Consider the following 24,554-nt stretch of genomic DNA (forward strand, 5'->3'; position numbering starts at 1 on the left):
GAGGAGAACAATAGGGCTCCAAGTGAGGCACTGCCTTTCCAGCACCTGAGAGCGGTGACTGGAGCACACCTGAGACTGTTTTCTCTATCCAGAGTCCAGATCTTGTAACTAGGGTTTTCTTATATAAGAGGCTATCTCTTCAGGAAGACAAATCTGATCTCATGAGCACTGGGTCAGGGCAGAAGCAAACTCTCTGCCACTTCAGAACTCATGGCTTCTACTGCCTTATCTGTCACCCACATGGGGCCACAACATTTACCAAATTAAGACCATCACCTCCTGTTGTGCTTAAGGAAAGTAACTCCCAGTGATTCCAAGATGGATTATCCTTCTGAACAATGTTATTCTCGGTGATCTCATAGTAACTTTCCATCTTAATTTATCTTGTAAAGTAGCATCAGCTTCTCACACTAAAGGAAAAAAAGGAAGGGGACCATACATTCAATTTTTTTATAAGGCAGCTGGGCTAGGAGGGCACCTAATGCATGTGAGCCCCAGAGGGCCATAGATTTCCACTTAACAAAACATGAAATGATTGGAATATCCTAAGTGTGGCAAGGAATTTGACCAGTGGTTTCCTTAAAACTTGAAAGAGTTAAGTATATGCAATCTCATTGTTGTTGTTAACCTTTTTTTTTTAAATTGCTACTTGATCCTGGCATTTTCTTTTACAATTAATGCACTGTCTACCATCCAACACATTTTTTTAGAGGAATCTTCTGGTGATCACTGATTACTATTGATGTGCAAGTCCAGATCTGATCAAATAACATGATTCCCCCCTTTTCCTCTCCTGCCTCCTCTTAGGAAATGGAAGGTGTCCCAACAGAGAAAACAAAACAAAAGGACCTCAAACCTCTTTATGCTGCCAACTCTGTCACTTTTCTTGGGTCCTGCTTGAGGAACAGCATATGGTACTGTCTCTCCTGGGCATTTCAATCTCCAGCTATGACATCCCCTACCCATATTCTGAAACTGGGGTCAAATCCACTCCATCCCACAGCAGTTAGGGTAGGCATTCATTGGAAATCCTGATGCTCAGAAACCAAATGTTTTTAAAACAACTCTCTCCTGCAGTGTTAATATTTTTTCATAAGTGTACCAAAACATGTTTCTTATACACAACATTTTCTCCACACAATTCTTAATGAAACAGATTAGTCTTTCTTTGTTAAGGATACCATCAGCTCTTCTTCACACCTGCACATTTGTAATATTCATGCATTATATTATGCCATTAGTGCCTGGATGAGAGACATTCTGTGTAACAGGTAACCTATGGCAGAGTTGCTCATCCCTCTGTGACTAAGGCTTTGTTACCGGCTTCTGGGCCTTGTTCTTTCTTCTCTTCAAAGGAATGAACATCTTTCATGAGGGTTTCAAGTCCCTCAAGGAATTCATTTTCATCACGTTGGTCTTATCATTCATCTAAATGTCAGAGAATCTTATAAGATGACATGGTTTGGGATGAAGCTGGCATTTCTCTCTTACTCCACCTCTATTCTATTCTATTCTATTCTATTCTATTCTATTCTATTCTTCTATTCTATAAATTCCAGAGAATCATAGAGGATAGACTATGTTCCTCAGAGTTCCTGAAGTTTCTGAGCTTTCCTAGGACCACCATAAGAAAGGAGGGAAGATCTAAGCTGGTGGGGTTCTGTGTCCCTACCCAGCTTCAGTGGGGGTAGCTCTGCTTTTATCTGTTTTATTTTTCCTCCTTCAAAAGTTTTCTTAAGAGTTCTAAGAATTTTATCTGCCCCACCTTCAATCACAGTTTTAGAAGGTGCTTAGAGTAATGAGTTACTTAGCCCTGGTCACTAGTAATAGCAGCCTTGTTACTGGTGCAGCCAATTGTAATTTCTTGCAAATAGATGGTGAATAATATAAAATTTTGAGAAATGTACTTTCAATATAAAATATTTCTTCCCCTCACACTCTCATCATAAGAGTTACATGAAGCTAATATATTACATATAAGTGTCCTTGCTTTGTCCTTGCTCTACAATGAGTGCATGAAGGTGTTTCTCAGGAAATTACACACACACACACACACACACACACACACTGCTACAATTTTTTGTCTTTATTTGTGATCCCCTGAAGTTATAGCTTTTCATACTGTTTGAAAGGCATGTAGAATTGAAGTATCAGTGACACTTTGTATAGTACAGCTATTTTGCCTTTAAATGGCACCAATTTAAATGTGCATTATTATGTTGGGTGGGTTTACTTTCTCAAGTCATTATTTGAAACACTGTGCTAATGCTTCTGGATAGTTCTTTGCATAGCTGTTTCACTGGCCTGGCCTAGCCCAACTCTGAATTTTAAACTGTTTCTTTCTTCATTTGTGTCTCTGAACACAACACAGAACACAAGAAAGGTTAATGGGGGGAAATGCTGATTTGGATCATCTGTTTGACTTAGGAAAATGTTTTTAAATGAATCACCCACACAAAATCAAAAATAAAGCAAGGGTCACCTGGGAGCACTATTGGCCCTTACTGTACTATTCCAGCTCAGTTTGAACCTTATCCAGTGCAAGTCCTTTAAGAGATTTCTCTGTTTTTAGGGGCTATTTCTTCCTGCATATCTTTACCTTTCAGCTCTTACACCTGCAAGAACCACCTTGGCTTTGCCTTGTATCAGGTCAGGTGGATGTCAGGCACATCTTTGGCATCAAACCCAATCATCAAACAGATGAGCTTTGTAAATGACTGTCATGGGGAGGGGTCACCTCCCCGAGTGGAAGGCCTCCCATCCCAGTGCTAATGCCACTTTGACTCTTTTCTTTCTTCCTCTTTCTTCTTCCCTCCAGGACTAACAAGCAATTCTTGAGTTTTTAACCACTCACAGATGTTCCAGAATCTGCCCAAACACTTTCCTTCATAAGAAGAGTTTTGGTGAATAGATCTTTCACCATTTGATCACAGAGAAAAATGAAGAGACGTTTTGTTTTGCTGTGCTTCTAGTAGTAGTTTTGTTGCCCCTGAGAGTAGGAGGGGTCCATTTTTTGTTGGGCTGGCAAGAAGCCAATTTGTTTCTTATATGAAGGCAAGCACTCGGGTGAGGTGGGGTGGGTGGTAAATGGTTCTCCTCCATTACTTCTCCATAGGCAAAGGTATCTTGAGTAAATGAAGGTACTAATTAAATTACGAATAGCAGAGTCAGTGTTGGGTCACTTCAGATACATGCAACAAAAGAGTAGAGTAACACAATGAGAGAGTATAGGGAATAAAAGCAAGCATCCTCTTATTTCTGTTGCGTTGAGGTGAAGAAACACAGTATGTAACTTATAAGCCTACAAGGTTGTAAAGAAAGGTGGAAACATGAGAAGTGTTTTGAATTAAATTTTATTTTCATTTCAGTACATGTCTGTGGCTATAAAATCATTTGTGGGGTATAGTAACTTAGAAGTTCTCCATGTGGATTTGCCCTTCATTTAAAGATAATTTTAAAATTTATTTGCTTTTCATTGAATTTGAAACTGTCTTGTGCTAGATATTAGGCTGCATGATTTATGTAAGTTTCCTCTTCTAATTCTCACATCAGACTACACCAAAGAAGTAGAACCTATTCCTATCTCATTTGAATAATGAGAAAAGCCAAGCCCAGAGAGGTTAGGAAATTGCCTAGGATCACACAGCTAGAAACTTCAAAGCAAGGATTCATACTCCAATAGTTCTATAGCAGCATCAAAGGTCTTACTCAAGATCCTAAAAGCCATAGGGATTTAGGTGACTTTGAATTGTGTTTTGAGCATGGTATGTGTCAGTATGATTAGTAGAGTGGTATGTTAGTAGAATGTTAACCCTAATAAAACAGTACCTTTTAACTGTTCTCTAATATATGCAATGTATGATAACAGATTTATAATAACGTTACCATTTACCTGACTAATTTGATAAAATATTTTCACAATACATGGTTTTGTGCTAATGATTGACACTATGCCTCTTACTCCTCAATAAGTACTCATCTTTGGAACAGAAGATAATATGGGATTTGGGAACGATCAACGGCCTGAATACCTTAGCCATTTTGTGTATACATCGCAAAGACTTTATCATTGTGTCATTTGGTTTGTTCTGTGTTATCCAAACTTCATTAGTAATTGCAGTCTCCTCCAAACATGTGGACTCTAAATTCAATTCCAGAAGAAGGAACATTTTGAAACAGTGAGCAAATAAAGAAGAAAAATAAATGGCACTTTTCTTTCAGTAATACTATCTACTGGATAACAGAGATTCACAAATGCATGTTAAATCCTAAATGATTTGCATTAAGTTGTTCAGTCAATATTTTTCTTTCAGGAGAATTAAAACAGTATTTACTATGTTGGCTACTGGTAACGTATCTAATTTAATGGCACAACTGAAATGAATTCTGATGTCTACATTGTCCTTCATCTATGTTACCTCTCACAATTGGTATGCAACCTTTCTCAGCCATAGAGGCAGCCTTGTCATTCATTGGTGTTGTCAAGAAGCATAAATAATCACTACGCGACATTTTGACACAAGGGTTTATTTAGTGATGTTTGCATTCTGACATTGACAGAATATGTGAGGACATTTCATCAACAGCAACTCCAGCCTCACAGAATGCAAAAAAGAAGATGCCCATTACAGAGAGCTGGGACTAGGCTTTGACCACCACCCCCCCCCCCCCCCCCCCCCCCCCCCGCTAACCCCCCTCCCCTCTCCCCCCTGCCCTTTACATCTTTCTTCTTTCTCTCCCCTTTGCTAATTGCTACATTTTTATTCTCTGATTTTACTAAAAAGAACTCACTGAGATAACTTTCTTTCTAAAGGTAGAGAAAAATCAGTTATTATTTGGTCATTTCACAGCATCGTTTGTCTTTCTTTTTTTAATCTGGATGCAAAAGGAAACTTGGTGTGAAACAAAAACAATGCTGATATGTAAATGTTGAACAGCAGGCATCTTCTTTATGTTCTGTGCATAATAGAGTGCTAACACCCATCCACTCCTTTTAACAGAGAAAGTCACTAATTTAAAAAAAAAAAATCTGTCAATCATCTCAGCTCTGTTTGGCTTTCCTATTAGTAGATAAAGAGGAGAGAAGGAAAAAGAGTGGCTTTAGAGAATTATTACTTTTAATTACTTTTAATGATTACTCCGAATACCAAGATATTTCTAGAGCCATGGTATTATTATCTATGGGGCCATAGTCCATAGGAAGAAGCTCCCTACAAATGAATTGGATAACATTTTTGCTTTTTATCCCCTTAATTTTTACTTTGAGATCATTTTTGAATAATTGCAGCTTAACTAGAAATTTGAATAGTTTTAAGCATCTACTTTGTTGGTTGGCAGGGGCGGTGGGGAGGGAGGGAAACCACGAAACAAGGAAGAGGTTTGATGCATTCCCACTCCACCCTGAAACTAATCCCCAAGGCGTCCTCCATCATTTTGTGGGCAACATGAAAATAATGTACTGGGTAATCACTAACATGGGTGAGTTTACATTGTCATTTTACCAAGTGAACGCCAATCAGTCCTTCCCGGAGACAAGCTAAAAAAATACAAAAAATACAAAAAAATAAATAATTTGTGTGTTTTCCCCGAATAAAATCTGGGAGGAAATCTAGAAATAAGCGTGTATAAAAATGACATGCTGGTTTCTCATAATATTGTTTTTGTTTCTGTAATTCTTCCCCCTCTCCCGAATAATCACTTAATGTAAACAAATGACCCAGAGTGCCCATCCCAGCTTGACTCCTGGACAATGTGGTCCCAGTTTCACCAGTGTTCTTCCACAGGTTCATTAGTAATCGTTGTGAGAATTTTAATTTTTGTCTTCTTCTTCTTTGCTCACGTCTTCCCTTTCTTTTCTTCTTCCCTCCCTCCTCTCTTTTTACCTTTTTGAATTCAGGACAGTACGATAAACAGTAGAGAAGAGGGACAGTAAAGGCAGACTTCTTGCAACTCACATGCACGTCCACACAAAGCAGTAGAAATATTATTGATAAAGAAATTTAAAACATTTATGGGCTTTAAAATTTGGTGGCCTCAGATTCTTCCATTTGTGTTCACAATTTAGGATTGTGAGTGGTAGGACTGGGTTCAACTGCAGTCAAGTCAAAATGTGCCCTGCTTGGGCCCCGGGCCTTTCCAATGAGGGGAAGAGCCTCCTGCACATTGAGGTTTGGTCTGTAAATGGTGGACTCTGGTGATGTGAGAGTGTGGGCACCGTGGCTCACTAATCCCCAGGATCTCTCTTTGGTGCCAAAGGATGAAGGCTTTCTGAGGATGAAGACTTCTGAGAAGTGGGGAGGAAGTGAGGTGTGGGGAGGGAAGATTGATGGAACTCCCATGCGTGACATTTCTCAGGGAAGCTCTTCTACTATTAGACCTGAGTTCCCACAGATCCGTGTGTCTCCATTCTTGCTGTTCTGCCACAGTCGCCAAGGCAGCTTTTGAAAAATACTGATGGCTGGGCTCTATGCCCACAGAATCTGATATAATTATCTGGGGCAATTCTGATGCATAGCTAGGAACTATAAACAGGGCAATCAGATTTCAGAAAATTCTATTCCTCGTTCTTCCTTCCTTTCTAGCCTGGGGTTACATGCTGGGAAATATTTGAGTTCTGTTCGCCGTCGCTTTGTCATCCACGGTCTTTGTGACTTCTTTATTTTCCTACCCTGTGCTATGGGCCAATTGCTTCATTACTCCTGTCTCTCCTCATCCTTTGTGCAGTTTTAATGAAGATTCAGTACTGGAAGATGCTAAAAGGTATAATATTTTTCTTTCAGGAGAATTACAGTAGCATTCAGCGTGTTGGCTACTGGTAACATATCTAATTAAATGCCACGACTGAAATGAATTCTGATGTCTGTATTGTCCTTCGTCTATGTTACCTCTCACAATTGGTATGTAGCCTTTCTCAGCCAGAGAGGCAGCCTCGTTATTCATTGGTGTTGTCAAGAAGCATATATATGTATGTATGGTCCTATTTTCTAGCAGACTTTAAGCAAAGTCAAATCGACATGGCCATTAGCTATTACCCATCTAATCGCCCCCCCACTCCCCCCCCCAGACTCCTGATTCTACCAGATTCATGTGATTCAGACAAAACTGAAGATTTAGGCATACATCCTTCATCAGTTGATTGGATTATATTATCATTTCTGGATATTTGTAACAAAACTTCTGGAAAAACACTGATAGATTCTACATTTCTACTCTGGCAGCCAAGGAGTTGTGCTGCTTGATCTTCCTTCAAGAAGAACTTGCCTTTCTGCTGGAAGAAGTGTGTTTAGCTGAAGGCCTCCAGCTACAGCAACTTTCCAAATCTGATGTAGCATTCTGCAGAAGGCATGTCCTTCTGAGGGTAGTCCCCAGACAATGACAGCTCAGTGGGCCCCTTAGGACAGGCCCATTCCTGCCCCATATGGTACTACTCCAATGGGGGACCTTTGCTCTTGAGCTCCCCATTGGGCTGGCCAAAACTTTATCAAATCTGCACCATAGTTATAGCATCACTCTACTCAATTCTGCCTCCTCTGACCTTTCCTTTCACTGGTGTCCAATCAGCACGATGGTGTATGGGCTCTTTCTGCTACATCCTGTTCCTTTCCTTTTAGCTTTTATGGATGCTGCCCCTAAAAAAAGTTTTGCACACCTAGCTTTGTCTCAGTATCTGCTTCCAAGGTAAACTGTATTGACACAATCTATCAATGTTCTTTAAAACTTTTTATTTTCCAGTCTTGGAAAATAATTCCAATCTTTTCTGTGTACACCAACACAGAAAATCAGAGTGAAAAAAATCTACTCCACCAACTCCAAAATACTACTGGTTGTATTTTTTTCTCCTAGTATTTTAACCTATGTTTGTAAGGTTCTATAAAATGAGCAGAAATTATTTCTCCTCTTGGAAATCTTGTCATTAAAAATAAATCTGCCCTGTAACATTTTGTCTTACAGAAATAACGTTATTAACAGTCACCAATCCACAAACTAGCTTACTGAGGTCTAAAGAAGACATAAACAAATGGAGAAAGATACAATGTTCATGGGTTACAGAAGCTATGGTTAAAATGCCAGTTCTTCCCAAACTGATCTAATCTATAGACTGAGAGCAAATTCAGTCAAAATCCTATCAAACTCATGTAGTAGAGATAAGCAAGCTCATTCTAAAATTTATATATAAAAGAAAATTACCTCTAATAACCAAAATATTTTGAAGGGTAGAACAATCTGAATGACAATGTTACTAGGCTTATAAGAATGCTGTAGTAATCAAGTCAACTATGGATACACAAATAGGCAATGTAAACATACAGAAGTGAATAGGAAGTCCAGAAATAGATTGGCTTACATGATCAGTTGGTTTTTAACAAAGGTCAACAAAGTAATTCAATTGGAAAAAGACCATTTTCTCAAAATTTTATTTTTTTGGAGTAATTGTTAAGTCATATGAAAGAAATATATCTTCTTCCCATTCTTTATACATAGATATATGAAAAATTTCTCAAAATGGATATTGACCTAAATGTAATAGTTAAAACTATTTTTTAAAGATAGAATATAAAAAAAAAATCACTTTGTAATTGCACTACTGGATATTTACACCAAAAATAAAAAGACAGTAATTCAGAGGGACCCATGTACCCCTGTTTATAGCAGCATTGTTTATAATAACCAAACTATGGAAGTAGCCCAAGTGTCCACTGATAGATGAAAGGATAAAGAAGATTTGGTTTATATATGTGGCAATATCTACATATCTACATAGAAGGATACGGGTGTGTATATGTAAAGATATACATATAATGGAATATTATTTAGCCATGAAAAAAGAATGAAACCTTGCCATTTGTAACTATATGGATGGAGCTAGAGAGTATAATACCAAGCAAAATAAGTCAGAGAAAGACAAATATCGTATGATCTCACTCATATGCAGAATTTAAGAAACAAAAAAAACAAACAAAGGGAAAAAAAGGAGGGAGAGTCAAACCAAGAAACACACTAATAACTAGAAAAAACAAACTGATGGTTATGAGAGGGCAGGTGGCTGTGGGGGAATGGGTGAAATAAGTGATAGGGATTAAAGAGTATGCTTCTTGGGGTGCCTGGATGGTTCAGTGGGCTACAGCCTCTGCCTTGGGCTCGGGTGATGATTCCAGGGTCCTGGGATCTAAGCCCCTTGTCGGGCTCTCTGCTAGACAGGGAGCCTGCTTCCCTTCCCCTCTCTATCTGCGTGCCTCTCTGCCTGCTTGTGATCTCTATCAAATAAATAAATAAAATCTTAAAAAGAAAAAAAAAGAGTATGCTTCTCCTGATGAGCACAGGGTAATGTATGAAATTGTTGAATCACTATATTGTACACCTGAAACTAATATTACACTGTATGTTAACAATATTTGAATTAAAAACAAAGCAAAACAAAATAAATCTGCAGATTTCTAAAATAAAATCATTTAGATTGAAGTAATTTAATGTTCCACAAAATGTAAGTGATGCCATTTTGCTAGGTTTGGAAAATTCAGAATAGCTAGAGAAGTTTATTTCCTGAAAAGAATTGTTTCTCTGAATGTTAACAACAATCCTCTTCAGGTACTTGCCACATTGTATTAACCATTATTCTTGTTGTTAATATTTTGGTTGGCATGACTTTGTCCTAATTTCTGACCTGTACAACCCTTGGCATGGTGCTAGGCACATGGTTTGTGTATGTTGAGTATTAAACTAAACAACATTCTTGTACGTATTTTGATATCTGGGACCTCATTGTTTTTCTCAGGGAAGAAAGAGATCTTTAGAAATGGAACTTTGACTGACATGGATAAAGACGCGAATTTATTATTTTTCCTTGATGCTCTGCCTACAAACCCTTGGGGCTGACAAAATAAACATCATCATCATCATCATCATCATCATTATTATTATTATTCTTAACAGAGGTTGAGTTCTGGAAGGTTCTTTTAAAAGCTCTTATTCTTTCATAACCCAGAGTACTCCCAGGTACAGGGTTGAAGTAAAGAGAGGGTTTAAGTCAGGAAAACCTTGTTAAATAAATGGCTTCCAAGTGACAATGGCGTTTTGCCTTTCTCTGAATCCTCAGGCAGAGGCCAGGGTTTGGAGCCAAGATTAAGGGCTAGATGAGTCATCCACCATGGTATGGCAATGCCTCTCTCTTCCCAAGTCTGTGCAATCAAATCTCCAACTGATTTCTCCTTTTCATTTTTTTCCTCCTCTTTTTGGCAAGAGAGAAAATAACTTCAGTATTCTTTTTTTAGGAGGGTTAAAAAAAAAAAAAAAGTAACACCATTCTATTGCCAAAAATTGCATATAGAATTTCAAAGGGTGACCTCTTCCCAGATATAGCAGAACTTATGGTGGCAATGGAATGTGTCACCTTTGAAACATAAGCACTTCAGATCCCCAAGCCTGCCCATGTCTTCATTGTACTTTGGAGAATGATAGGATTAGGAGTAAAGGGATATTAAATATAATGCCATTTTCACCTGAGAGTAATTAATGTTTCTGGCAATGCTGACTCTCACATGGTAGGAGTTGCAGTGACAATAAGTGAGTGACGAAAAGAAGGGTCCAGGTGTGTGGAGATGTTCAAAGCCTTGCTTTTTTCACAGTTGGCCGATTAAGCCATTTTTAGAATTTGGACTTTTCAGGGGCAGAGGGTTTTTTCCTTTTACATTAAATATACTCTTCCCTACACTGTTCAGTTACATAATAGGGCGAGTGCCTGTGCAAAGTCATGCCTTTTAGTATTAAGACACAGACTCATATCCTTCATTTTTGAAGTTCTGGTTATTGGTGAAACTACTGATCCTGGATACAGCAAATAAGATATTGCCAGAAGTACTTTCTGGGAAGAATAAGTATGAAGCTTGTTCTTAACTGTGTTTGTTGTTAAATATAGCCTTGATTCCCCTTCTCTGACGACTTGCCCCTCCCCCAAGAACTGTGGCGCAGTCTGTTTATAATCTACTGCCCTATCTTTAAATGTTAGGCTATAAATGCGTGTGTATGCTGTAGTTATATTTTCCAGAATTTTCTGGCCTTGTGGCCTTGGCTGAAATTGTGTGCCTCTCCTTCCTTTGACCCATTGTGTTTACAGTGTTTCTACTTCAGTTCATCAGACAGCACCTGATTAGGTGGCCTTCTGTCATCCGTCTATTCCCCACACTTCCTGCCTGGCCTCAGCACAGTGGGGCTGGCTGCCCTCCAGAATGTCATCATGGAAGCAGCTGTCCTAACAGGGGAAGATGAGTTTCATTCATCTTTAAACATTTCCAAGGAGTTGCACTCAATGTCACAAACAGGTCAAAGGCTCAGCCACATTTAAAGTGGGACATGATTGCATCCTGAAAAATATGTAACTTATCAGGCCATACTGCTCCTCTAAGAGAATAAGGACCTTACAATGGGCAGTCGGGTTTTGAAGTCCCTGCTCTGCCATCTTCCTAGCTAGGTAAATACTAACTATAAAGTTCCAAGCACGTTGCCTGACACATTAAAGTAGGCTAAACATATTGCAGTTCTCTCTAAACTTTTATTAATTATTTGCCACGAGCAAGGAAATGTTGGGGATCCAGAGTATAGGACAGTAGCAAAATATTAAGAGGTGTGATATAGTCAGGATGCCTACCATTGTATCGGGGAAATATTGGTGAATTTTGATTTCAAATACAGACTGGAGAGTAAAAATAAATAAATAAACACATACATACATACATAACACATTGCAAATCTAGGGGAATGAGAATTCACAGAAGAGGTAGATCACTGTTAGGGGCAGAATAAACATGGAGAGGCAGCACTTGAAATAAAAGCTGAAGAAATCCTTCCCGGCTCAGCACACATCATCATCAGTGATGATGATTTGAACTTTGCAGGAACAGAAAAAGGGTATTTATGTGACAAGAAAGAAGGTGAGCGAATGAAGTTAATGTAGAGTATGTTTGGGAAACTGCCAGGAGTCAAAGCTGGCTGGAGCAGAACCCACACTAAAGGGAAGGTGGGAGATGATTTTGGAAAGACAGGTAAGGCCAAATTTGGAGGCCCTTAGATCTCAGCCTGCATGAGAAGCATGGCAGAGTTGAAGGAGACCCTGGCTGTTGAGCAGGAATCCTATACTCCTTTCTAGGCACCAGATGGTAGGGATGGTAGAGTACCCACATTCTGGAGATGCATTGCTCTGGGTTCAAATCTCAAGGTCTCCACTTCTCGACTCTGTGACATTGAGCAGCAACTTTATTTTCTCTTTCCAGCTTTGAGTTGCTTCTTTGTGAAGTGAGAGGATTAGACTTGACCATGTCTCTCTACGTATAAAGTTATTTGTTTTTAAGTTCATTTGTTGGAAAATGGCAAAGGGTTTCATAGAGAAGTATTTTTTGAAAGGTGGGAATGCATAAGATTTTGGAAATGAAATGATCAAGTGAAATAATCAGAGAACTCTTTGGTTTCCATTCTACTGCTAAGTTTATATGGTTCTAAGGAGATAGATTTAGTAATACTGTCTAGGACAGTTTGAAGGAGCAAAAGACTGAGGACAAGAAAATCATTTGACTTGGGGCTTAAAGTCAAATGGGGATTTGAAGAAAACATTTTTAAAGAGAGAGGGGGAAATCATGAGAGATATTGTAGCAATACAATACATTTGGTAGGTCATTGAATATCAGTTCCAAAGTTAACAAGCATGGAAAATATTGCTTTTTAAAAAGGAACACATTCTTTTATATTAAATCCTATAATTGATTTAGTGATGACTTTCAATTCTGTATCATTCAGAGAGAGTTTCAGTGCACATGGAGTTCCCAGTGATACAGATTGGTTCATTTGTTATAGATTGGCATATCTGTTATTGATTCAACAAATATTTATAGTGACCCAACTATGTGACCAGTAGTGTCCCAGGATTTAGGGACGTAGCAGTGAACAAGACAGAACAAGAACAAGAACAGACAAAGTTCTTGCCCCTGTAGAGCTTACATGCCAGGACAGTGATGGGGGTGGGATGGAGGTGGAGGGAATGAACGAATGAAGAAAATGGCAGCTAGGAAAATAAAATGTAGATGAACCGAGCTGTGTGATGGGGGTACCTGGGAGGCAGCCAAGACCTCGCTGAGGAGAATGCTTTCAGGTTGAGAGCTGAGGGACTGGAGGAGCCAGCAACGCAGAACAGCAGGTCAAAAACACTGCAAGAAGAGAGAACAGATAGGCCAAAGACACAAGGATAGGGCTTACGCCTCTGTAGGTTTCAGGAATTGAAAGAAGCCAGCCTGGCAAGGGCAGAAGGAGTTACGGGGAGAGTAGTCCGAAATGAGAAGGGAATATATGTGTTAGTAACAACAGGCGGCCAACCCCCAAAACTCATCGCTAATCTCTTGGCCTTGTTGCAACTTTGTAGCCCAGTATAAAATATCCTTCACAGGATATTTAGTTAATAAAACCAACATTGGGAAAATGTTAAAATTCAGTTTTTCTAGAGCAGAAGATTGGGGCCCAAAGATGTTTAGCTATTTGCTCAAGGTCACAGAGTTTGTACATGGCAAGGCCAGGACTCAAATCAGGTCTTATGATTGCAGACCCACAGCAGTTTCCACTTCCCACAGTGTCACTTTCCCTTCTTATGTAACCTTAAAGAATAACAGAGTTACTGACCTCTTATCAGAGAGCCTGCAGGAGAACACTCTGTAACTTGGGATAGATGACAAATGACAGAGAGAGACCAAAGGACAGTGAGAGTTCTGTACTTACGGCCGAAAAGGTGCAAGGCTTACCTGCACTAGGGTTTAGGGCTGGAGAGGTAGAAGAGAGCACCTGTTGGCAGAGAACTAGTAGGATGATTAGGTACTAATTTTCATTTGTATGTGAGTCTTAAAGCAAGCCCTTTGCTTTTATAACACCACAATTTGATGATCTTCCAAGAAGAACCATTTCACGTATCTGAACTGAATGGAGCATGCCATAAGGTACAATGGCATTTTAAAGCGAACATGAAATGTGGTAAATAAGCTGGTATTTACACATGGGCGCTATATTAACTATTTCTGCACTTTGCCCTTCCATTAAGTTAACTGTCAGGCTCCGGATCATTAAAGTCCAGTTTTCCTCCCTCCTTTTCAGCCACACATTTACTGTGGACATTCTGAGCATTTCTAATAGAGCCATTTTCAGAAAGAATTGTGAATTTTCTTATTAGTGTCTCCCCTCCCTTCCGTTCCCATCCTAAGGACCCCCCTGCTACTTGCAACTCTGAGTTCTGAACATGCCCATGGTGGAGGCAGTTGGTTTCTCTGTTTATGGTGCATCTCCGGATCCACGCATCGGTTTAGATGAGAGCCCTAGTTAGAGAGACGTATTATTACTTCTTTCAGAGGACAGCATACCCGGCTTGCTGGGGGCTTCTGACCTGAGGCAGGGGGCGAAGAAGAAGAGTTGGCAGGCTTTGGGGAGCGGATGTAGAGTTGTTTCTCATTGGAGGGGCTCGCTTTTTCCTGAGCTGTCAGACACTGCGGGCACAACTGAGGCGCGGAGGTGCAATTCAGGCTGGTGGAACAGCGGGGGAAGGCAGGGACAGGCGGGGCTAGCGCGGCTCTGCAGCTGATCACACGCACCAGCGCATACACCGCTCTCCCGCCGCCCCTGCTCGCGCCTCGCATCTTACCCGGAGCCACCGAGGCGCGGACAGGGAGTGGGGGACCCAGGAGGGAAGAGGCAAAGGTAGGCACCGTGAAGCAGAAGAAGGGCTGAAGCGGCGCTGGTTTTTAACCTGAAAGTCTGACCGGCAGCTCGAGGCTCGAACCCTTTACGGCAGCACCGCGGTCGCCTAGCTAAGAGAGCACGGCGCCAAGGAACCCTCAAGTCCCGCGTCCAAGTCAGTCCGTGAGGGCGCTCCAGGGTCCTCCTGGTGGGGGCAGCGTGGTGCCCTCAGGGAGGTGCGGAGCTTGGGGGACCTGCGTTGGTGCCCACCGTGGTGCACCAGGAAAAGTGGGGGTGAGGAAAACAGCCTTGAGCGCGGAGTGCGAGGCCAGGCTGCCGCTGCCGCCCGCTGCGCCTCCTCCTGCCCTCTCCCGGTGGGTGAGTGCTCGGGTTTCGCGCACCGCCGCGTCTCCGCTGGGCGCGGGGGCGGCCTGGGGGCCCTTGAGAGTCGGCCCGAGGGCCCTGGGGGCGCCCGCGGAAACTCAGCAGCCCGCCGACGCCAGGCGGGCGCGTCTCTGGAGTCCGGAGCCCGGGACTCTGAGCCCGGAGGGCGTGGGTGGGGGGGTGTTGCACCGGTGCCCGGCAGACATGCCTCTGGGCGGGATTTTGGCCAAAAGATAGGAGGCGGGAGTGCCGGGGGGAGCCGGGAGCGGTTCCGGGGGGCGGGCGATCGGGGAGCGGCGGGGAGGGGGGAGGGTCTGGTCCGAGCAGGTAGCGCAGTTTCGGCAGCCTGGCGAGTTGGCAGGTGGGGTGGGACTCGCCTGTCAACTCATTAATTTTTAAAAAGTCAGTTTGGGAGGGCTGCAGGGTAGTCGGGAGGGCTGTGGCAAGGCGAAAGGTGGCCCGGGATGCCGATGGTGGGGGAAGAAAAGAGAAGCCTCGAAAAGCTTGGAGGCAAAATTGCGCTGGGGTTCCCGGTCCTTGCATCCCTCCTGCCTTGAGTGCGGGAGAACACTTTCTTGTGTTAAGACTCAGCTTGGAGAGAAAGCCTCCGTCCCGGGGGAAGAGAGGAGTCCGCAGGGGGCAAAGAGCGCAGCTACCGGCCGGGTGCGCCCCCCACCCCCGGCGCGCTCGCTTTTGTCCCCCCTCTCTCCCCCGCCCCCACCTCCTTATTGGTGCTGGTTTGCAGCGCTCGGCCCCTGCGCCTCCGCTTCGCGTTTTGAATCTGGCTCGCCCCTCCGTATTATGTCTGCACTCCGAAGGAAATTTGGGGACGATTACCAGGTAGTGACCACCTCGTCCAGCGGCTCGGGCTTGCAGCCCCAGGGGCCGGGCCAGGGCCCGCAGCAGCAGCTTGTGCCCAAGAAGAAGCGGCAGCGGTTCGTGGACAAGAACGGCCGGTGCAATGTGCAGCACGGCAACCTGGGCAGCGAGACGAGCCGCTACCTCTCGGACCTCTTCACCACCCTGGTGGACCTCAAGTGGCGCTGGAACCTCTTCATCTTCATCCTTACCTACACGGTGGCCTGGCTTTTCATGGCGTCCATGTGGTGGGTGATCGCCTACACTCGGGGCGACCTGAACAAAGCCCACGTTGGCAACTATACGCCCTGCGTGGCCAATGTTTATAACTTCCCCTCCGCCTTCCTCTTCTTCATCGAGACCGAGGCTACCATCGGCTATGGCTACCGCTACATTACCGACAAGTGCCCCGAGGGCATCATTCTCTTCCTCTTCCAGTCCATCCTCGGCTCCATCGTGGACGCCTTCCTCATTGGCTGCATGTTCATCAAGATGTCCCAGCCCAAGAAGCGCGCGGAGACCCTGATGTTTAGCGAGCACGCGGTGATCTCCATGAGGGACGGAAAACTCACGCTCATGTTCCGGGTGGGCAACCTGCGCAACAGCCACATGGTCTCCGCGCAGATCCGCTGTAAGCTGCTCAAAGTAAGTGTTACCTGCCCCTTCCCCAACCTGGCTGCCGCCAACCCTCCACGGCAGAAAATAGCTCACCTGAGAACTCTCCCCGGGCTCTTAGTCTGACCTGTCTCGCAGGTAAACCTCCTTGAGGACGCGGGGGGTGGAGTGGAGCTGGGTGGCGTGGAGGACTGGGCGATGAGAGTACAGCTGCCAGTTCTGTTCCTTTTCCACTCACTCTCGTGCTCTTATTTATATTAATAATTGGAATGTGCTTGTATCACTTTCTGACTAGTCACACTTACCGAGTGGTGTTGGCTCCTGGAGCCTTGAGGTAGAGGGCCTTGTTCTCCCTACCGGTGCTGCTTGGCTCTTTAAAGAGTTTCTGACTTGTTGTCAATACACTATTCCACTAATCTTGAGGTACTAAAACTGAGCAGCTGTTATTTTGAAGAAATAGGTCCTGAACTTGCCTGAACTTTCACTTAGGGCTTTTCTTTACTTTTTCTTTATCTTTTTTTCCCCTCCTAACAGTATTAGCAGGCAGATTAGTTTTTAGACTCAGTAACATGAACTGTATATGCTCATCTTTTTTTAACAAGCACAGTGACCAGAAAAGTAGTTAATAATGTGGAAGAAACAACACCTGGCTCTTTCAGATTTTTATTTTTATTAAGTATTTTCCTAGAGAAGAATTCTGTGAAAGCTTGAGTGCTTTTTCTGTGGAGCCTTTTGTTAATTTTGTTCTTAATTGCCAGTTTCTATGAAGCCTTTGTCAATTACAGATTTCACTTGAAGCTTTTCAGCATCCATTAAAGAAGATTGCTTTTTACCATCAGCAGTGTAAATGCTAAGACAGATTGCTCATGTAGTGGTTACTAAAATAAGGTCCATCTAGTCCTTAAAGGGCACCACTACAAACAAGAAAAGCCCACCCTTATCATTCATCCAATTAGAGCCTGGGAATAAGAAATAAAAAGCTCACTTCTCTCTCTGTGCGTCATTTACAATTCAACTTTTTTATAAAAAAAATTTTTTTTTAACTTTCCTAGGCATTTGCCTTAGGTAGTTTTCAACTCTTCATAAATTGAAAAGGAGGACCTCAAATAAAATCTTAAAAATTATCTGAGGTTGCATAGGGAACCATAGCCAGATTCAGAATTTAGCATTAATAAAATGAAAATCTGATGAAGATTTGAGATTTTGCCTTTGAAATTTCAATGTCACCCTGCAAGTATGTTGTCTTACACAGCTTAAACTGATGTTGTAGTTAAAAGTGCTCTAAAAAAGTTTGGCTCGCCTGTCATTTTGTTATTTATTTATAAAATCTTACCCGAATTCCTCTTCATCATGTTGCTCAGTAAAGTGTTAGCCTTAACTCAGCTGCCCTGTCACTTCCCATCATACACTATAAACAGGAAAACACACTAACTTCTGCAGAGCTTAGTGGCAAATTTTCAACTTAGTTTTGACGTGCATGTTCATTTAGGTAACTAAATAAACGATGTGAGGCCATGTTCTTCATAATTAATTTTACTGAGCTGCATACAGGTTTTTATGTAACTTAGCACATTTGTTATTGACCACTATTTGAACTAAGTGAGTTTTTTTGGACTAGGCTAAGCAGTTGTCTCTAGACATGTTTATTGCATTGGTGTTAGTTTTATGTGCCTCTTTCAATGAATAGATCAAGATATGTAATCTCTCTCTTTAGTTCAGGCCTACATGGAGGATAGGAACACATTATTACAGCGTAAATATCTATGTCAAGGAACTCCTGTTTATGTGTCACTGTGAGATTCTTACTGAAGAATAGTTTACCATATTGATTGGATATTGGACATTTAAAATTAGGCTTTAGAGATCATTCACTGCTGTTCTCTAGTTTTTCAAATATATAGTCATTTATGAAAATAAGTATCTTTTGAGGCAATTTTAGATGTTTCTAGACTTTATTAAATTGTGTTTTAACAAAGCCAGAATAATTAGAATTAATCTACATATCAGTTTTTTTGTTTGTTTTGTGTGTGTATGTGTGTGTGAGAGTTTTGTTGTTCTGTTTTGTTTTGTTCTTTACAAAGGTACAATGAATTTGAAGTATTCAGTCTAACAGTGGTTCAGGACACTGAAAATGGTTCTTATGTAAAGGCAATGTACCACATATACCATAAGGAGTGTCCTGATTAAAAACAATAAAAGATTTGTGGTGTTGACAAATTTGGAGCAGGGTGCTATATTAACACAAGGTGATAAAATAACATCTAATTAAAATGATATATATAGTATTCTTACAAAATTCTTTACTTTTGATTTGTTAGAAGGTGTCAGTGCTAGGAGTAAAACTATTCGAAACGTAGTGTCAATTTATATCTACACAAAATTGTGGTGAAATGATGTCCTGCTGTCTATTGAATGCGAGGGCTAGTCAGTTCTTCAGCCTGCCAGTTTAGTGTTGTTTGTTTGAGTTGATTTTTCTTGTAGCCATAGTAATTACAATGAATTCTCATAGTTCTTGTCATTTCCTTAGACTTTATTAAAAAGGAGTCCTGTTTTATTACAGAGCTCATAACATTCAGCAAAATTAGAAGGGAGATTTGTCTTTAATAAGTTAACTCTCATGTTCTTTTAGGGACTGAGATTGAAATGACCTAAAACAACCAACTATATTTTGAAAGAGAGGCTGTACCCTAATCTTATAGTAATAAGTGGAATGTTTTGATATCAGTCTTATGCAGTTTTCTTGTTAAATATTATTACACATATTTAGCTTCCCCTTTTAACTCCTGTTCGACATTTAAAATATAGGATTGATATATTTTTAATAGAAATATTTGGAATTTTATGGCATTAAAAACATATTATTCAATGATAATAATTATAGTCTATGTTCTTCCTATTATCTAATTTAATTTCATTTATATTTTTCTATTATTATTTTCTTATTTTTTGAACAAAAGTTTATTTATCTGTATTAATATAAGAGTTCTCTTAATGATTATAAAGTACTTTCTATTCTTGGAAGATAGAACATGAATATGGCTTTCTTGTCCTTGCTACTATGAATTTTTGTACTTATATCTTTTGAATTATCTAAGTTTTCATAACAGTTTTTTTAAAATAATTTCTCTGCCTTATTTTAAACTATGTTATTAACTTAAATGAAAGCAAATTTTTTTTTAAAGGAATCTGTAGAACCAGCATGGGAGCTTGAACTCAGGACCTTGAGATCAAGAGTAACATGCTCTACGTCCTGAGCCAACCACATACTCCTATGTGAAGGCAAATTTTATTTCAACTCTATTCCTGTCTTTCAAGCTTGCAAATACTGAAATTAATTTTGATATTCAAATATAGATCTTCCAACTTTTTGCATGGATTGGTCAGTCTTTTTTTTTTTTTCTTTTGCTCAGAAATTAAAAAAAAAACAGATTCAATAAAAATTAAAGAATATAATTGGAAGTTATTCTTTGAAATTTGTAATTTGATCATAAATACAGCTTCAGAAAACTCTTTTAAAATGAATATTCTTTCTCTTTTCCTCTTCACATCCTCGTATTGATGTTTTATTTGGATTTTAAGTTTATTTTAGTTACCTTCTTGTTTAAAATTCTAAATTATAGGAACTAATGAATAGCATGGTCATGTTAAGTTAATGTATCATCTAGTAGAAAGTTTTAATAAAAATGCCTAAGACTTTAGGCTAATGGCTCAAACTCTGGACCTTGTCATTTCGTAGTAAGTTTAAAGGATTTGGAAATCTGACCACTCCTTTCTATAAATCTAACACGAATGGTTGACTGCCCTAGATATACATCTTGTAAGGGAAGATTTAAATGATCTTTGTTGATACATTGTTCAAGAATTTAGAAGCTTATTATCCAGAAGCCATCATGTATTTATACATATTTATATAGGCACCCAAACAAACTATATTCACTTGCATAAAGTAAATTTTAAAGTCAATTATTGTTGGATCCATATTTTAAAAGATAAAAATAAGGATAAATTTTTCTCATGGAAGTATAATTTACTTCTTCATGTTGTTAATCATTGCAAATAGTTATCTTTCTTTCCTAAGAGTGCAGCTTTGCAACCCTTAACTTTCACTTATTGAAAGGTAATGGTGCACAGTCACCTTTTGATATATCATATATATTCTTTTCATATTCACGTCTTTTATTTTATATTTATATGAATACTCATTTTGACAGCTATCTGGTTTCCCCATATGAATGTGAGCAAGTGCAGATGTAATAAAAAACAAAATTATTGTTTTTGAAACCAATAAGCTCTTCATCCTCTTCGTATGTCTTAACCTTTGTTAATTTTTGAACCATGGTGATTTCTGGACCACATGGTTCCACATGATTTTTTCATATTTTTATTTCTTTGCCTTCATTTCATACTATGCACCGAAATGTAGTTAGGTGTTTGATTCTATGTGACTTTATTTTGTATGACTGACTCTTTCTCACCAATTGGTCTTGGCCAATTTAATTTTGGTCTTGAAATAATTTGTTACCTCCTTTAGAAAAATTAAATCCACAAATGGATGCCTAATAAACACCTGTTCTCAGTATCATACAAGCTGTCAGTAAAAATATTCAAGGAGCCTAAGACCAAGTTTCCCAGAACTCTTTCCCAGAATATAGATCCTATATTGTTTGGTGATTTTTTTTCCAGGTGGATTCATTATGTCTTTAAAGAAAGCACAGTTCCTAGTCTAGCTTTTCTTTTTGTGAGATGAGTACAGTTCTCCAATAGGTTAAGAAGTTTTTTTAAAAGTAGAATTCTTATTCTTTCAAAAAATACTAGTAATATATATTTTTTAATATGTTTCCTGAAAAATACAGGGTAGCTTGTGTTCAGGGTAATACAGTGTGAACAGAAATAAGGGACAAAAAGACCCACAAATTAACAGCAGTAGGTGAGAACAAATGATAAAGAGAAGTAGGAAAAAAGCATTTGATGGATTTGAGGGAGTTTGGTGAGTAGGAGGAAAATGTGCATGCAGGGTTACAAATCCTGTCCACAGTTATTATAAATTCCATAAAAGGCCCTCAAGGAATTATAAAGCTGTTCTTTCATTTGAATAGTATAAAAGCCTCACATAATTTATTATAAGATAAATTACATTCTGTTCTATAAGGTACTTTCTTTTCATGAAAATAAACATTGTTATGGGATGATTATCTTAGCATTACTTTTTTTTAAAATTTTAGACTTGATGTTGGTCATATTTTTTCTACATGAGTATTGATGAAATTTCAAACTTACGGAGTCGAAGGAAATGTACAATTTAATTACAGGTAGCCTAGATAAAAATCTAGGTCCATACTCTCTTCTACCTGAATTGAAATTTGGTCTGAGTCCCAAAATCCATTGCCAGAACTGCTTCAAGTCACAGGGTACTTTTGTTTCTTTTTCTAGTACCTGCTTTTAGCTTATTTCCTAATTTTAGCTTGCAGATAGCACTGCAACTTTATTTCATTTGTGATTTTCTTTGTGACTTCAGTATATATTCAACACACACACACACACACACTGCACATTTAAAGAGGAGAAATGAAATTACAGATACATGTAAGATGGTGGGAGATGGGAGGCAAAGACGGCTTGCCCTCTCCATCTGGGTTTCCTTTCTTGTCTTTTTCTTTCCTGACCAGTGGCCCTCAGCATCCTTTTCCAGGAGACACTAGTGGGAGGTAGTAGGACACAGGACAAGCCTTAGAGTATGATAGAAGAACATCTGATGAATCAGATGGTAGTGATTAAATGTTCTTTTCAGCATTCCCCTAGCCTCCCTCCAAGCTAGGAAAGAGAACAATGGTTATAATTAGAACAGTGTTTTGGGTTAGAGAGATGGGAGAGAGGCTGCAAAGAGATTGATTATATTGGTGGAGTGTTCCTGTTTGAATGAATGTGGGTAAATGGTCACAAATCTCACAGAGGGAAGATATGCCAGGGCAGTTCTAAATGTGTGTGTGTGTGTGTGTGTGTGTGTGTGCGCGCGCGCGCGCACGTATTTGGACATGTACTCAATAGTCTTTCATCTGTAATATGAAAGCTATTTGTCTATAGAATTCATGACATTGATAATCCCTTCCAGGCATCTGTGACTTTTGAATCATTTTTCATCTTTAGTCAGAATTTGTCATTGATTATACAGTAGGCCTCTTTTAGACTTTAAGGGAGTTCAAAGTCATTTGATATTAGCCGCTTCTTTGAAATCAGTACATGTGACTATAAGATGAGACATAAGCTTTTACACATATCCACATTTCCATATAATTAAAATGTATATAATCGAAATACTTTTACATAGCTATTTTTTATAATGAAGAATAACTTAGAAATTATTGCCACATTCTTAGTAGTACAAAACCATTTCAAAAATCCATGTTCTACTTATAATTTTTTATACAGTAAATTTAAATAAACTTTAAGCCTCAGATTTTTAAAATTGTTTTCTTATCTCCCAGAAATTGCTATAATACTATCAACCAGAAAGGTTCTCCTTATTTCCTTCCCACATTCCATACAATTGAAAATAAAAAAGTCATCTGGAAGTCATTCTTCAGTCCTTGTGTTTTTAAATTGTGTGCTAAATTTTTAAGAATTACCAGTTTTCCATGAACTCTTTTGTTTTTGTGCTTCTTTCTCACTTTCTTATTCAGTCATTTTATGATTCTAAATGATTATTTCATCAAAGTCAACCTTAGTTATCAGATTTTTAGGAATTTTGGTAATTTACTAGCATTAATCTTAATCTATAACAATTATTTGGAATTATATTGATATTGACCATATCTGTTTAAACATTTTTACTTTGGAAATGATCATGATTCTGCATTCCTATAGTATTCCTATAGGATTCTGCATTCCTATAGAGCTAAAGGAGATCAGGTAGACCATCAGCAAACTGCTCTGTTAATGAAAGATCTCTTCTTATATCATAATTTTTAAGGAGACATAATAAAGAAAGGTTAGCTTGATTTTTCCTGTAGTTTTTCTGCTTGTTGTCAAAATTCCTGGATGAAATGTGGTAATTGATAGCTAAATAGGAAAACTAGAAACTGATGAAATATTAGTGACATTGATTTATCACATACTCAAGGTACAGATCACACTTTAATTATATGAAGGTACATATATAACTCCTTTCTTTCTGCTTTCCTTTTCATTTACGTGTATAGATCACAGTTCTTGAACAGTTCTCTTACTTACCCAAGTTGAGAGAATTAAAACTAACATGCTTCTGAAAGTGTATCTGGTAAGCATATGCAGGTTTTTGGAACATTGTATTTGGCTGAGCACTGATAAGCTAACTTTGCTCTAACCAGGAGCTCAGACTTCAGACAATTCTAGTACTCCAAGCACCTGCCACATTCAAACCACACCATTCACTCCTCTAAAAGAAGAGCTTCCTGTTTACTTGACAGTAATGACTAGGCTTCCCAGTCTATTACAGGGTCAGAGAAGCAAACCAAAATCAGGGAGGTAAGCATTTTGATAGCTGAAATGTTTGTTGGCCTAACACAAAGGAGGACGACTCAAAAGACAAAATTGTGGATATCTGCGGTGTCTCAGAATCATTTAAAGAAAGGATAAATTATATGGCACCCACTAGAAAATAATTTTCAATGAATATGCAGGGAATTTTACTCATCTGAAAAGTAGGTAAGCATGGAAAATATCTTTCAAAGTAACGAAAGTGTTACTTTCCGCATAGCGTCACATAATAGATACAGTTGTCAACTTTGTTTCTGCTAAGACTTGGATGGAATATAAAGCATTTTGGGAAGGAGGAATATAGGTATAATTTTGTATATATATAAAAGATTTTAAAACCAGAAGATATATGGAGTCTGAATGGAATAGATTTTTATATATTTGAGTCTTAATTACCTATATATGAGTTAACTGCTAGCTAAAAATGAAACGTTTCTTATTCTAGGTTGGCTTTCTCCTGATAGCTTGTTTCTAGGCCACTTCTCTTC

The 24,554-nt window shown here is 39.5% G+C and overlaps 1 protein-coding gene across 4 annotated transcripts in view; it reads left to right on the forward strand.

The window, feature by feature from the left end:
• The first annotated feature begins 14,302 nt into the window (after positions 1 to 14,302).
• KCNJ3 (potassium inwardly rectifying channel subfamily J member 3) overlaps positions 14,303 to 24,554 on the forward strand; it is a 153,969-nt gene continuing 143,717 nt past the window's right edge. For 3 of the 4 annotated variants that reach the window (XM_059393986.1, XM_059393989.1, XM_059393988.1), the window contains exon 1: positions 15,788 to 16,584. In XM_059393986.1, the coding sequence (XP_059249969.1) occupies positions 15,883 to 16,584 (702 nt within the window). In that variant the 5' untranslated portion in view covers positions 15,788 to 15,882. Of the gene's footprint in view, positions 14,719 to 15,787; positions 16,585 to 24,554 lie in introns of those variants that run through there. The other variant, XM_059393987.1, reaches the window with a different exon arrangement.

Source organism: Mustela nigripes, chromosome 3 (genome assembly GCF_022355385.1).
Source record: "Mustela nigripes isolate SB6536 chromosome 3, MUSNIG.SB6536, whole genome shotgun sequence".
NCBI classification, from domain to species: domain Eukaryota; kingdom Metazoa; phylum Chordata; class Mammalia; order Carnivora; family Mustelidae; genus Mustela; species Mustela nigripes.